Source organism: Octopus bimaculoides, chromosome 4 (assembly GCF_046866305.1).
Source record: "Octopus bimaculoides isolate indiv1 chromosome 4, ASM4686630v1, whole genome shotgun sequence".
Classification (NCBI taxonomy): Eukaryota; Metazoa; Mollusca; class Cephalopoda; order Octopoda; family Octopodidae; genus Octopus; species Octopus bimaculoides.
This window is the reverse complement of record NC_142931.1, coordinates 88,326,814-88,342,274: the sequence shown is the minus strand read 5'-3', so window position 1 is coordinate 88,342,274 and position 15,461 is coordinate 88,326,814. Positions and strand designations below refer to the sequence as shown.

The 15,461-nt window shown below is 36.2% G+C and overlaps 1 protein-coding gene across 6 annotated transcripts in view; it reads right to left on the bottom strand.

Moving 5' to 3' along the window:
- The window catches only part of LOC106870209 (GPI-specific phospholipase A2-like PGAP3), a 70,945-nt gene that overhangs the window by 20,863 nt on the left and 34,621 nt on the right, over nucleotides 1-15,461 (bottom strand). For all 6 annotated transcript variants that reach the window (XM_014916212.3, XM_014916211.3, XM_052967209.2 and 3 more), the window contains one exon: nucleotides 8,332-8,481. In XM_014916212.3, the coding sequence (XP_014771698.1) occupies nucleotides 8,332-8,481 (150 nt within the window). The remainder of the gene's footprint in view (nucleotides 1-8,331; nucleotides 8,482-15,461) is intronic.

The following is a 15,461-nucleotide window of genomic DNA, read 5'->3' as shown; positions in this document are numbered from 1 at the left end:
AAGGCCACAAGCCTATACAAATGGATTAATAGTAATGCATCATTTTGCTGATTCAAGACTATCGACAAAAAGCACACCTACAGATTTTTGTCAGTTCAACACTGCCAATTTTTACCTCCTCCATATCCCAAACCTTACTAAGGTTGTGCAAAGTACTACTAATAAATAAATGTAAATATTGATATAATAATACATGCTAAGTAAAATTTTACTGCTTGAAAGAACGAGTTTCTTTGATGTAAACATGGGGCTATATAGCGAGATATAGGCTATATTGTATGGTTAAACATCTTAGATATACTTGCTAAGAAATTCATCATCGTAGACTTTGCCCATTACATGGACCATGGGTTAGTCTTACCAAGAAGCATTAATTGCTACATTTTAGACAAATGACAGCATTATTAACAATTTTAGCACTTTCAGACTTAAAATAACTATTAATAACTACTGTTGACTCCTTTATTGTCTCACAAGGGAGACGCAATGGCCCAGTGGTTAGGGCAGCGGACTCGCGATCATAGGATTGCGGTTTCGATTCTCAGACCAGGCGTTGTGAGTGTTTATTGAGCGAAAACACCTAAAGCTCCACAAGGCTCCAGCAGGGGTTGGTGGCGAACCCTGCTGTACTCTTTCACCACAACTTTCTCTCACTCTTACTTCCTGTTTCTGTTGTGCCTGTAATTCAAAGGGTCAGCCTTGTCACACTGTGTCACGTTGAATATCCCCGAGAACTACGTTAAGGGTACACGTGTCTGTGGAGTGCTCAGCCACTTGCACGTTAATTTCACGAGCAGGCTATTCCGTTGATCGGATCAACTGGAACCCTCGACGCCGTAAGCGACGGAGTGCCAACACATTTGTCTCACAAGATTTAACAACTAGCTTAAATAAAACTTTCAGTAAATCAAAGTCTCATAATGATATAGGATCATGCCACCACAACACCATCATAGTTTTCATGCTTTTCATTTACAACGTTAGCAAAAGGGTCTCCAGACTGTCTGTGAATATTCAATGAGGCAGCTCCAACTACAGTAAAACCTTAAAAGATAGTAGATGAAAAAGAGACAATTATCTGCTCAAATCAACCCCAGCACCATGAATATAAAATCAAACTTTACACTTACTATAAAATCAAATATCACAAGAAATTTCTTAACTCTATAGACAAATATTTCCCTCCAGAGCACTTAGAAAACTTTTAAATAGACACCACCTTAAACTTAGCTATAGGCACCACACATAAGAAAGACTACAAAACTGGCTAACTACATTACCATTAAACTCAAAGAAAGAACTTCAGAATAACAGGTTCAAATAGAAAATCTTAGAAAGATCCAAACCCTATAAAACTAAAACAGGTGTAACCTGTGCACAACAGAGAAAAGGAAAATCTTCAAAAAACTTCATAACCAAGAGCTCTATTTAAAACCATATAAAATCTATTTGGAATAGCAAATACTTTAAAAATTACTCACTTTCACCTCTGATAAGAACCACATGCATGCACACATATCTGATATTACTTCACCGTAGATTTCTTTGCTCTTTTTCAGCTTTCCACTCATCAACATTCACCTACTTTATTTTTTTCCTTATCTTCTCCTTCTTCAGTTATTATGTGTCCTCCCTCTTAATAGAAATTAATCTCTTGTAATTACAATTTTTCACCTTCAACTTAAAACAAACATGATTTTTTCCCAGCAACGTCAATTTTACCTTCTCATTTAACTCTTGTTTTCTCAACACAAGTTATTTGCCATGACACAAGTAATCTTCCAAAGAAATTTTTTACAAACTATTTCTTTTTTTTTTCCATATCCTATGGGGTTAAGCAGGGACTGAAAGACCACAAATCCAATGGTAACCAATACAAATTAACTTGTACTGGCTTTATAAATCTAAATACATTACTTCATGTATAAAATCTTGATACTTTTGATATTATGTATTAAGTATGATATTTATTCATTCATTTTAATATCCATCTTTCCATGTTTCTGAAGATGAAATAGACTACCACAAAAAAAAAAAAATTAGATGAAGGTAACATGCAGAGAACTGCATCAATTACACAACCATTTTTGAAACAGCTGTAAAAGTTGAGCAGCATACTTTTTTTTCTCTTATTTCCATATGCATCTATCTACCAAACTATGTCATATCAACAATATAGACTTCCTTTCTACCTTATTCTGGTGTCAACCAGTTTACATCACAACTATTAAGAACTTTCATAGTCAAAACTTTTACTGACATCCTGCTGTATATACACTTTTATGTATTTGTTTTATTCTATATGTTGTATAAGTATAAATGTCATAATCTCACGACACCCATTGTCTGCTGTACACACATACACATATATACATGCATTTATACATATATATACACACATACATGCATGTATATACATACATTTATATATATACACACATATACACATATAAATATATATACATATTCATACATGTATACAAAAGAAACAGGCTTGGAAGGACTGGAAGAACGGTGGTAGCAGGGAATTGTATCAGACTGCTAGAAGGGAAGCTAGGCGACAGGTTTATTTAGCCAGAGGGGGAGTAGATAAGAAAAAATTTGCCAATATTCTGCGCCGTGAGGACCAAAGACTTGAGGTATTTCGTGTTGCAAGACAGTGTGTGAGAGAGAATCGTGATGTCGTAGGAGAGAAATGTGTTCGCATGGATGATGGTACGCTTGCACTAAACAAGGCTGCAAAGAAAGAGGTTTGGAGACACCACTACGAAAGATTGCTCAATAATGTTATGTGTCATTCAGTCTATCAAGTATGTGTGTGTGTATGATGGTAAATTCTGATTGGTTCTTTTCCTATGTACAAAACCTGCTGTAAATATTTTTGCAAATAAATGTTTTTTTTAAGCTAGTCTTATCTACAGCGTGCGTAGACCTGAATTACATAATACTGGAACAGGACTGGTACTTATTAACTGGCGACAAGTATAGACATGTGTGTTATGCTGCATTTACCCACACAACTGTGGAGTACTACTTCAAACAAACCATCCCCTGCTATATGAAATCGCTGGAAACGTTCATTTTTGGATTATTTAGAACTACTTCTGATACTACAACCAACCATTAATGTATCAGAATGTCACAAAATAAAGTTACTACGCTAATTTCTTAGGGAAGAAGGACAAAGACACTTCGATGCCTTGAGAATTATGGAATCTGCCACATTAACTAAAGTGTTTGGTTTACTGAATGAACTTTGAGGGTCTGCTAAAAATGTGTACACAGCACGTTACTGTTTTACAAAATTAAATCAGAAATCTGAAGAAGATTGCAATGATTTTGTTGCCAGAATACAAGCTTTACCTGAATGTGAATACAATCTGATTCCTCCAAAAATGTTTGAAAATGAAATGGCTTTGCAATGTCTGTTTTCCAGTATTCTAAATTGCTTTCAGAAGAAGAATTAAAGATTATTTAGGAAAGAGCTTTTGCTATAGTTTGTCAAAGTAAAAACATTTCACATCGGCTAACTAAATTTTCTATACAAACAGACAGATGCTGTGCAACCCATTACGTCTACAAAAACTTGACTATCTAATCTTACAGAAAAACAGTTTACTTGTTATTGTTGTGAATTTAAACATTATTCTCCATCTCACAGAGCAATGACAGGAAACCGGGACCTTTGGAGATACGCTGTGATTGAGAAGACCCAACGATGGTGTATTGCAAACAGTGTAGCTGCTAGAATAAGAATAGCCTGGGCAAAGTTAAGAGAGCTCCTACCTTTGCTGGTGACAAAGGGCCTCTCGCTCAGAGTAAAAGGTAGATGGTATGACGCATGTGTGTGAACTGCCATGCTACATGGCAGTTAAACATGGGCTGTGACTGCTGAGGACATGCGTAAGCTTGCAAGGAATGAAGCCAGTATGCTCTGCTGGATGTGTAATGTCCGTGAGTATACACGACAGAGTGTAAGCGCCCTGACAGAAAAGTAGGATTTAAGAAGCATCAGATGTGGTGTGCAAGAGAGACAACTGTGCTGCTATGGTCATGTGTTGCAAATGAATGAGGACAGCTGTGTGAAGAAGTGTCACACCCTAGCAGTTGAGGGAACCTGTGGAAGAGGTAGACCCAGGAAAACCTGGGATGAGGTAGTAAAGCACGACCTTCAAACATTAGACCTTACCAAGGCAATGACTAGTGACCGAGACCTTTGGAGATATGCAGTGCTTGAGAAGACCCGACAAGCCGAGTGAGACCATAGTTCATGACGCAAACCACTAGATGTAACCAGCCCATTCATGAATACCTCCTCATTCATTAGACAATAATCCTTGTTTGTGAAGACATTGAGGCAAGTGAAATCAAAATTTCAGACGTGGCCAATGACAGTGCAGCCTGATTGGCACTCATGCCAGTGGAACATTAAAAGCACATCTGAACGAGGGATGTAACCGGCCCACTTATGAGTACCAGTTATTCATTGGACAATGAACTTTGCTTGCAAAGACCTATTGAGGCAAGTGCAAACAAATCAAAATCGCTGACATAGTCGATGACAATACTGCATGATTGGCACTCGTGCCAGTGGAACGTTAAAAGCACATCTGAGCGTGATCGTTGTCAGGGCCATGGATTGGCTCCCATGCCGATGATACGTGTAAAGCACCATTTAAGCATGATCACTGCCAGCGTCGCTTTACTGGCACATGTGCTGGTGGTACATGAAAAACAATATTCGAGCGTGGTCATTGCCAGTGCCGCCGGACTGGCTCCCATGCAGGTAGCACGTAAAAACGCTTCTTGAGCGTGGTCGTTGCCAGAACCGCCTGACTGGCCCTCGATCCGGAGGCACATAAAAGAACCCACACACACACACACACATATATACATATATACATGGGTTGGACAAAATAATAGAATTACCTAGTATCATAGCATCATAATTTTGAAATATCTATAAAACTGTCAAAAGCTTGTTTACATTACATTTATGTTTTTTTATTTATTATTAGTGTTGCTTAATATATTTTGCTAAAATTGCTGTTTCTTTTCAGATATCACCAGAAAAAGGTAATTACAATTCATTAAAATGACAGATTTATCAGGCTTTCACAGAGGTTAAATTATTGGTGCTTGTATGGCAGGCGCTAGCATAAAGAAAATAGCCAAAATGTTTGGTGTATCAAGAAGTACTGTCTTGAAAGTAATGACAGCCTTTGAGAAAGAGTGAAAAACCTCCTCATCGAAATAAAACTCCGGAAGAAAACCAAAACTTTCAAATAGAGACTGTCTGACTCTTATGCGATTTATTAGAAAGGATCACAAAAGTACAGCTCCCAAAATTACTGCAGAGCTTAATGACCACCTTGAGAGCCCAGTTTCCACAAAAACTGTTTGCTGGGAGCTGCACAAAGACATATTTCACAGGAAGGCTGAAATCAGAAAACCACTACTCCCAAAAACAAATGTTGCAAAGCATTTAGAGTGGAGTAAAAACCTACAGAATTGTTCCCTAGAGCAGTGGAAGAATGTTATTCTCTCAGACGAGTCATCCTTTACCTTATTTCCAACCACTGGCTGAATATACATGTGGAGACAGCCAAAAGAAGCATTTGACCCAGACTGCCTTCTTCCAACTGGAGGGGGATCTTGGAAATCTGCCGACCCAATGGTTTCCCTTCGTGACAGAATTAATAGTCAAGACTATTTAAGCATTTTATCTGATCAAATTCATCCTATGGTTGCGGAACTGTTTCTGGAGGGAAATGCAATCTTTCAGAATGATAATGCACCAATTCATGCAGCTAAAGTGGTTACTGAATGGCACGAGGAACATTCTAGTGAAGTTGAACATCTTATCTGGCTACCACAGTCCTCAGATCTCAATATTATTGAACATTTATGGTGCATCTTAGAAAAACAAGTAAGGAGTCGATATCCTCCACCATCATCACTACAAGAACTGGAGACTGTCTTAGCTTTGGAAACAATTCAAACTTTGTACAAGTCCATACCTCGTAGAATTGAAGCTGTAATTACTGCCAAAGGCGGTCCTACCCCATATTAAAATAAATTTGTTTGAAATTTTAAGGTGTCCAACCCCTGTATATCATAATATAAATAATATATAATACACACACACACACACACACACACACACACACACACACATATATATATACATATGCATAATGCATATATGGGTACAGGACGTCGCCAACAGTAGACAACATGAAGTACAAAAACAAATGAGTTAAATACACAAACAATGAGAGAAAAAATGGAAAACAGAACAAGTAACACAAAGAACGACCCTTCATCAGTTGTCAGCTGTCTATCTACTTCTCATTTCGAGCATTCAACAACAATATGAATCTTCGAAGACAGTTGCTCCCATAAATACTCAAACACTCTAAAATGTTTGTATTGGAACTTTCACGTGAATGCCAAGCAGTACAGCATGTTGTTTCCAAATTTCTGGCAGAGTGAATCACGTCAATGTACTGGTTTTCTCACAGATAGTGCCCAACTAACCCTACTATACTGTGTAGACAAAATCAAAAACAATGCGCATGCACAAAATTAAAAATATAAAATGGCAACAATTTACCCAATGTACCCTGTATATACTGTATCATAGCATTTGGTAGCCAATACACAGAGAAGAGCTTTGGAAAGCACACTATAAGGATGTTATCCAGATTATATATATATATGTGTGTGTGTGTGTGTGTGTGTGTGTGTGTGTGTGTGTGTACTTGTATATGTATATGTGTGTGTGTGTGTGTGTATTTGTATATGTGTGTGTGTATATATATATATATATATATATATATATATATATATTCATTTGTTTCAGTCATTTGACTGCGGCCATGATGGAGCACCGCCTTCAGTCGAACAAAATGACCCTTGGACTTATTCTTTGTAATCCTAGTATTTGTACTATCGGTCTCTTTTGCTGAACTGTTAAGTTACGGGGGACATAAACACACCAACATCGGTTGTCATGTGAGGGTGGGGGTAGAAATACAGACACTCAAACACATATATACATATGACAGGCTTCTTTCAGTTTCTGTCTACCAAATCCAATCACAAGGCTTTGGTTGGCAAGAGGTTATAGCAGAAGACACTTGTCCAAGGTGCCACGCAGTGAGACTGAACCTGGAACTATGTGGTTGGTAAGCAAGCTATTTACCACACAGCCAGTCCTACACCTCTATATATATATATATATATATATATATATATATCATCATCATCATCGTTTAACGTGCGCTTTCCATGCTAGCATGGGTTGGACGATTTGACTGAGGACTGGTGAAACCGGATGGCAACACCAGACTCCAATCTAATTTGGCAGAGTTTCTACAGCTGGATGCCCTTCCTAACACCAACCACTCAGAGAGTGTAGTGGGTGCTTTTACGTGTCACCCGCACAAAAACAGCCACGCTCGAAATGGTGTCTTTTATGTGCCACCCGCATAAGCCAGTCCAGGGGCACTGGCAACGATCTCACTCGAAAATCCTACGGGAGCCAGTCAGGCGGTACTGGCAACGGCCACGCTCGAAATGGTGCATCTCATGTGCCACCCGCACAAGAGCCAGTCCAGGGGCACTGGCAACGATCTTACTTATATATATATATATATATATATAGAGAGAGAGAGAGAGAGAGATCAAACAGTCTGATTCAAATTCCATGCTACTTAAAGTTTCAAAGTTCATGGAGCTTATCGTCGGGCAGTGGATGGATGGATGGATGGATGGATGGAGAGAGAGAGAGAGAGACATACATACAAATACACACACAAGCATATGCACATTAAAATGAAGTTGCTGTTCTGCAAAACTAGCAGCCAAATTTCTCTCATATCACAATCACATATAAAAAAAATAAAAAGAGGGCATGAACATATTGTATTTTGGTTCTACTTAACCAATTGACTAAGAATAAAGAAGTGGAATTGAACCTGTGTATATGTTATTATTATTGTAATGACTCTCCCAATACAAAATGAATCCTTTTACACCAACCTAGTATTTGTGATATTTCTTTAATATCTTTTTAAAAATCATTATTAAAAAGTAATATCCTTTTAAAAATCACCCTCCATCACTTAGATTAGTATTTATTCATTCTTTCTCTTTCTTTTTAACTAATCATGAATTATTTCAGCTTCAAGATATTGATGAAGTAATTGCTTATTCTTAGAATGATATTGTAGGGTAGGTGTGAGAGGTTGGATCAGGTCAATTTGAACATAAAACAAGAAGAATATTTGGGATGGACATGGCCAGTTAAAAGAATTCTGAACTTACCACAGCCATTGAATGCCACACATAGTACATTGGAGCAACAGATGGCACCCTGGCTCGGAATTTGAAAATCATCATATGTGTTAAAGCATTGAAGAGGGAAAATATCGCAGAAGCAGGTTCTTGAATACCAAAAAATCTAACAAATGGCCACTGTTAAAAAAGAAAAATATGAGAGAAAATATAAGAAAATCCACTGACAAACTATGAAGCCATAGGAATACAGAAACATTTTTGTACTACTACTAAGCACACAGTCTCTTCATTTTAGAGCACAAAAAATATACAATATTCAAATCATGCATTTATATTATACATTACACTTTGCATCACATGAATTGACACTTTCATTACCATATTTCTGCCAAAATACAATGTTTCAATTCATTTTTTAAATAATTAAGAATTCAGTAAAATAACTGTCATTAGTAGTGTTTAGAACATAAATTAACAAAAAGGTTTTTATTTATATTAGTTTAAAGCAGGAAGCTTACAACATAAAAATAAGGGCAGTCTTCGGTAGGTTGGTATAATCCCTTTTTATACCAAAGCCATTTGCATTGCAAATGAAGGAGCTTCTACGTGGCCTTTCAACCTGCTTGTAATAGCAATTTCTATCCATTAAAAAAGAGAGAATACATTAGATATTGTCATAAACAAAAAAGATGATATGGTTACTGCATCTATGTATATAGATATATATATCGGTGGTGCATAATGGTTGTTGTCATTGGGTGTGCTGCCACAAAATGTTCGTAAAATGACATAAAATGTTCAATAACCCCATCGTACAATTTTGTTACTAATCAGTATATAATCACTGAAAATTAAATGAAAAGTGCGTATTTCTGCGACTGTAAAAGCATTTAAGATCATCATTAATTAAATTTTAAATATAATGCCTAAGCACACATCTAAGAAAATCACAAAATTCACTGAGCAAAATACCAATGCACAACCTTTCACATTAAACCATTTTCAGTGACAAAACAACAAAACAGCTAATACTGCCCATACTTGTAGTGTTTGGTGTGAGAATTCGACCTGACTTAAACTTTGCTTCTGACTTCTAAAAGTGTATTATTAGTTTTGAAAACAAATTAAGATCAAAGTTATAAGATGATATTGTAAGAAAAAAAATTATTGTAAAAACAACTTAGTTTCAGTTTAGGAATTTTAAATTAAATTCAACATACAACTTTTCGCCACAAAAACGAACATGTGGCCATGCCATCAAAATTGTCACACACCCTTTATCATTAATTTTTTGCCTTTCTCCCATTTCCTAAAATACACCCAGTACCAAATTATGATACAATGCACTGTGAGGTGTGCAGTGTCATTTCAGGACACCCACCACCAAATTTCAAGCAGGGGTATAAAAAAGTTTTCCATTATGATTTGTGATTAAATTAATGAGTAATTTGCCATTTTCAATGGGTGTGCAGCGCATACCTAGCACACCCAGAATATATGCCCAGTATATATAATAATATATATATATATATATATATATATATATAGATAGATAGATATAGGCATGGCTGTGTGGTAAGTAGCTGGCTTACCAACCACAAGGTTCTGGGTTCAGTCCCACTGCATGGCACCTTGGGCAAATGTCTTCTAATATAGCCTCGGACCAACCAAAGCCTTGTGAGTGGATTTGGTAGACGGAAACTGAAAGAAGTCCATCTTGTGTGTGTATATATATGTGTGTGTGTGTGTGTGTGTGTGTGTCTATGTGTGTGTGTGTCTGTTTTTGTCCCGCCCACCATCGCTTGACAACTGATGTTGGTGTGTTTACATCCCCATAACTTAGCAGTTCAGCAAAAGAGACCTAGAGAATAAGTACTAGGCTTATAAAGAATAAGTCCAGGGGTCTATTTATTTGACTAAAGGCGATGCTCCAGCATGGTTGCAGTCAAAATGACTGAAACAAACAGAAGAATATAACATGCTTGCTTTTGCTGTACACATTTTGATGTTAAAAAGTACATATCAAAAAGTGTACAAATGAAATTTCGCCTTCTGTATGAATAATCATAAAACGATTATGATCACTTATGGTCAAACAACCATTATGTTCAGTATTTAAACAAAGTTGACTTCTAGGCACTTAAACTCTAGACCAGTTTGGAGGTTTTTCTGTAGTTCTCTGTCAGATTTTTTATAATGAGAGCCAAGACTTCAGTAAATTTTCCAAGGACAACCAATTCTGGACTTACACACTATTGCTTATTCTGAATAGAAATGGTTGGAGAACAGAACCTTGATAATAACCCACCACTATACTAAACTCTTCAATATATTTACAGAACAGTTGCATAATAACTTCAAATTCCCTCAATACCAGTATCGAATTTACTTAGTATAAATCTAGAATGTGAGATCTTGTTGGATTCTCTTTTCAGTGAACAAAGATAAGATAGAGTTGCTTGTTTTTAGTTGCTGCACAAGTAAAATGGCACGGTTCTTTTTACGGCTGGACACCCTTTGTAACACTGACTTCCTTACATAGTGGACAGTGCTTTTTATGTGGCACCAGCCCCAGCAAGGCCTATTTTGGCATGGTTTTACAGCGGGATACCCTTCCAAACACTAACCACTTTACAGTGTGGACTGGATGCTTTTTACATGGCACCAGTACTGAAGAAGTTTGAAGGATTATATGAAGTTTCTATGTGATGCACAGATCATGATTTTTAAGTGGTTCATGATTGGCCTTGCTTGGTCTAAATTTGACATATTTCTCTAACTCTCACTTCTCAGGCACTTTAGTTTTTGTTTTTCTTTTTGAGATCTATGGTGTTTTATTCCACTGAAAGGAACCAAAACAAGCTATTGTACTGATGGAATAGGGTTTTAAATGGATGAACTTTAAGGTATATATAACTAGTTTTTCTAGTTTCCATACCAAAATATCTCTTTGTAATATTAGCTGATATAAATGCTGGTTGGTTGATTTCTCTGGTCACATTTTCTATCATATAGAAAGAAGGTTATAAAAATGTGAAGAGGAACACCAAAATCAACAAACAGTAGTAGAAGGATGGTAAAGATAATAAAAGCTACATAGTCAATAAACATCATATATAACACATAGACACACACACATATTGCAACCTTTTGCCCATTACACACACACACACACACACAACAGACAGAACTACAGTTTCAGTGGAAAGATAAAATTAACAGCTGGAAGGAAGAGGTAAAGAAGTAGTAGCCAAATTGCGTGTGTATGTGTGAGATTATATACATATTTAATATTAATAGTGACTGTTTACCATTATCATTATCATTTAACTCTTCTATGCTGGCATGGGTTGGATGGTTTGACCAGAGCTGGCAAGCCAGAGAGCTGCACCAGGCTCCATTGTCTGCTTTGGCATGGCTTCTATGGCTGATGCCCTTCCTAACGTCAACCACTTTACTTTGTTTCTGCAGAATATTGGAAATAAATGACATTGCTTGGATGACAGTGACAATCATTTTACAACTATCACATGATGTCAAGACAAAGAGACACAAACACACATCCATACATATATGTCTGTGTGTATGTGAATATAGATATATATATATATATATATATATATTTTTTGTTGTGTTTAAGGAGAGTCATTACACCAATGTTATCAACACACCCACTGGTTCAATTCCACTCCTTTATTATTAGTCAATTGGTTAAATATCCAACTAACTAATCAATTGTTTATTTAGCTTGGTTAGACAGTAGGACTGAAAAATATCAAGGAGTGATGTTTGTAGAGGCCACACCTCATGAGGAATTAGCCCATAGGTTCAGGAAGGCTCTGAAGGCCACCAAGCACAACATTATGATCATTGAGAAGCCAGGAAGCTTCATCAGATCGCAATGATGTAGGACATACCCCTTCAAAAATACCTCATGCACTAATGAGAACTGTGTGGTATGTACCATAACTCCTGTATTAACTGTAAGGTTAGGAATGTAGTCTATAGCATAAGGTGCATGGAAGGAGTTTGTAAGGACAGAAACACGGCATACATTGGGGAAACCACCAGAAGTGTCCCCAAACAAACACTGGAGGGAGTATAATGGACAAGAAATAGTCATCCATACTCTATCAACATGGCAGCCTGCTGGGCCAAACTGACATCCGCATTTTTTTCAAACACCCAAAAGACCCATTACTTAGACAAATACAAGAGTACATCCTCATAAATGAAACACTACCCATACTAAATAAGAAATACACATAGGAAGTAGGGATACCCCAATGCCACGGATACAGGTACATTCATAAGTAGGCAGTCAAGTAGGTAAATAGGTAGGTAGGTAGATAAGTATGAAGGTTTTTGGGTGGTTGGGTTAGTTATATAGACTGTTAGTTACTTAATTATGTAGATCGATAGATAGGTGGAGAAATAGGTAAGTAAATGGGTAGGTAGAGGGATAAATAGATAGGTAGTTAGATAAGTAGGTAAGTAGTACAGACAGGCAGGTACACATACACACACTAACATGCACGTACACACACATATATACACAGGCACACACATATATATGCACAAAGCATATACATACCATGCATACACACATAAGCAAACAGAAGAAGTACACACACACACAGAAATACACACATGCAGAAGAATGCATACATACATACATCCATACATACATGCACACACACACACACACTGGCACACGTGCATGCTGGTATGCACACAGACAAAATTGCAACAATGTCTCGAGCAGACAAACACAGCCTCTGCAACAGACTAAGAGAAAATTCATTGAGATGGTTGCAAATAGCAACGAAAGAGCTTTGACAAAAAAAAATGATCTGCTGTTAAACAAACAATTGATTAGTTAGTTGGATATTTAACCAATTGACTAATAATAAAAAAGTGGAATTGAACCAGTGCACATGTTAATAATATTGGCATAATGACTTTCCCTAGACAACAAAACTTGTTTCAACACACAAATTCACATAAAAAATCTTGCAAACCGGATACAAAAACAAAGTGTGTGTGTGACACACTTTGTGTGTGTGTGTGTGTGTGTGTGTGTGTGTGTGTGTGTGTGTGTGTGTGTGTGTGTGTGTGTGTGTGTGTGTGTATATATATATATATATATATAAAACAGGCTTCTTTTAGTTTCTGCTGAGCAAACTGCCTCACAAGGCTTTGGCTAGCCCAAGGCTACAGTAGAACATGCTTGTCCAAACTGCCACAAAATGAGATTGAGCCTGGAACCATATGGCTAGAAGCAAACTTTTTGCCACAACCCCATATCTGCACCTATAAAAATAATTTTAAAATTTGAACTAGACTTCTTTTCTGTTATCATATAGGAATGTCGCAATTTTACAGGCAAGCCTTTTTTTTTCTTTAAATCAATAATGCTACTGGACTCATATCCATTTTTGCCAGCAAAATATTCATTATAAAAACTGAAATAGTTTAACTGATAAAATACTTCCTGACATTATTTCTTGCAACTCACACTTAAATGTAAAGCACATATAACTTGGTTTCTATTATATTCAACAGTATTATATTATATATTCACTTCTACAAAAACAATATATAGTAATTAGTTTGGATCATGTCAATCATGGTTATTAGCTCAGTAGCTTTCAGCATGTAAATGGCAAGTGGTTGACCATGTAGGAAGACAAATAAATAAATTAGCAAATCAATTAATAATATATTCCATTTTATCATTCCATTATAAGATAAAAAATGATTATTTAATCATATCAGGTACTCCACAACTCCAATCTCAGTAGTAATATAGTAAAGTTATGTATGTCATGTGGTAAAGAAATGCAATAAAAGGAGTTGAATGGACATTCGCAGTTCAATTTGTGCTACATATGTTTCAATAGCATGGCATCCTATTCATAATGCATTACATCATAAAAAAAACTTAAGCCATTTCATCAGGCACTGGATTTTTATTCTAATAGCAGTCAGGTGTCTGATGAAATGGCTGATATTTTCTTATGATGTAATGCATGAATTATGAATAAAATATCATGTTATTGAAACATGTGTAGCAAGGATTGAACTGCTACAGTCCATTCACGCACATGTGCATGTATGTGTGTGTACACACACACTCACTCTGTTTACTGTTGTTAAGCTTGCTTCTGCTTCAGTTCAATTTATTTTACAGTTGAATATACCAGATGGACACTTTGAGATCAGGATTCCATCATAACTGTAGAAGCTCACAGTAGATGTTGCAATTCAGGTGTTATAGTTTTATTTAGGGTGGTCAATCAGCTCACAGACTAAGTCTTTTATAAGGATGTCAAATTCTTCATTTAGAGAGAAATGATTTTTTTGCATATACATTCAAATGTTTAGTTTAGTTAGTTTTATAATTGAGAACTGAAGTAAACAAGATAACTCTGTTATGGAAATATTCAGTCTTAGAAGTAATGAAATCAATAATGTTGAATTAAATATGTATTCATAAATAATATAGGGATCATTAAGTGTACCTATCAAGACAAGCTTTGGACATTAATCAGGCAGTGCTAAAACATAAGCCCTATTATGGCCACATGGCTGGCTTATATTATCGCCTAGAAGTCAAAATGTTGACAGTGCATCCTTACCAACTTCTTGAAATTACTGTCTGCTATCTTATAAAAGTTTGGAGAGTTCAAAACTGTGCAGGTCTTTTCCTGCACAGATGTGAGCAATGAAGGGTTCCGGGGAAGTCCATTCTAAAGGATAAGCTTACAACAAGATATGAAATTGACAGCTTTGTCAGAATTTGCAGAGATATGCAGAGTATCTTTGCTAAATATCAAATGTGAAAAACTATACTTTCCTTTTATAGATCCATCAGTTGATAAAAAATATAGAGCCTTTATCCATGGTACAGATTTTAGCATAATAACACCTCTTGTCTAGTCTCTAATTGTAAAGCCTCGCATACAGTAAATTAACAGAATAAAATAAACTGAGATGATTTAATATCTTTATCCATCGTTACTTAAACAACATTTTTAATTAAATATAATATAGAATAGGTTGTTATCATAGCAGCAACAACATACAACTGTAGTTTCATGTTAAAATGCTTTGGAAGAAATTGCAAAAACAACCTATTTCTAACGGGTTAACTT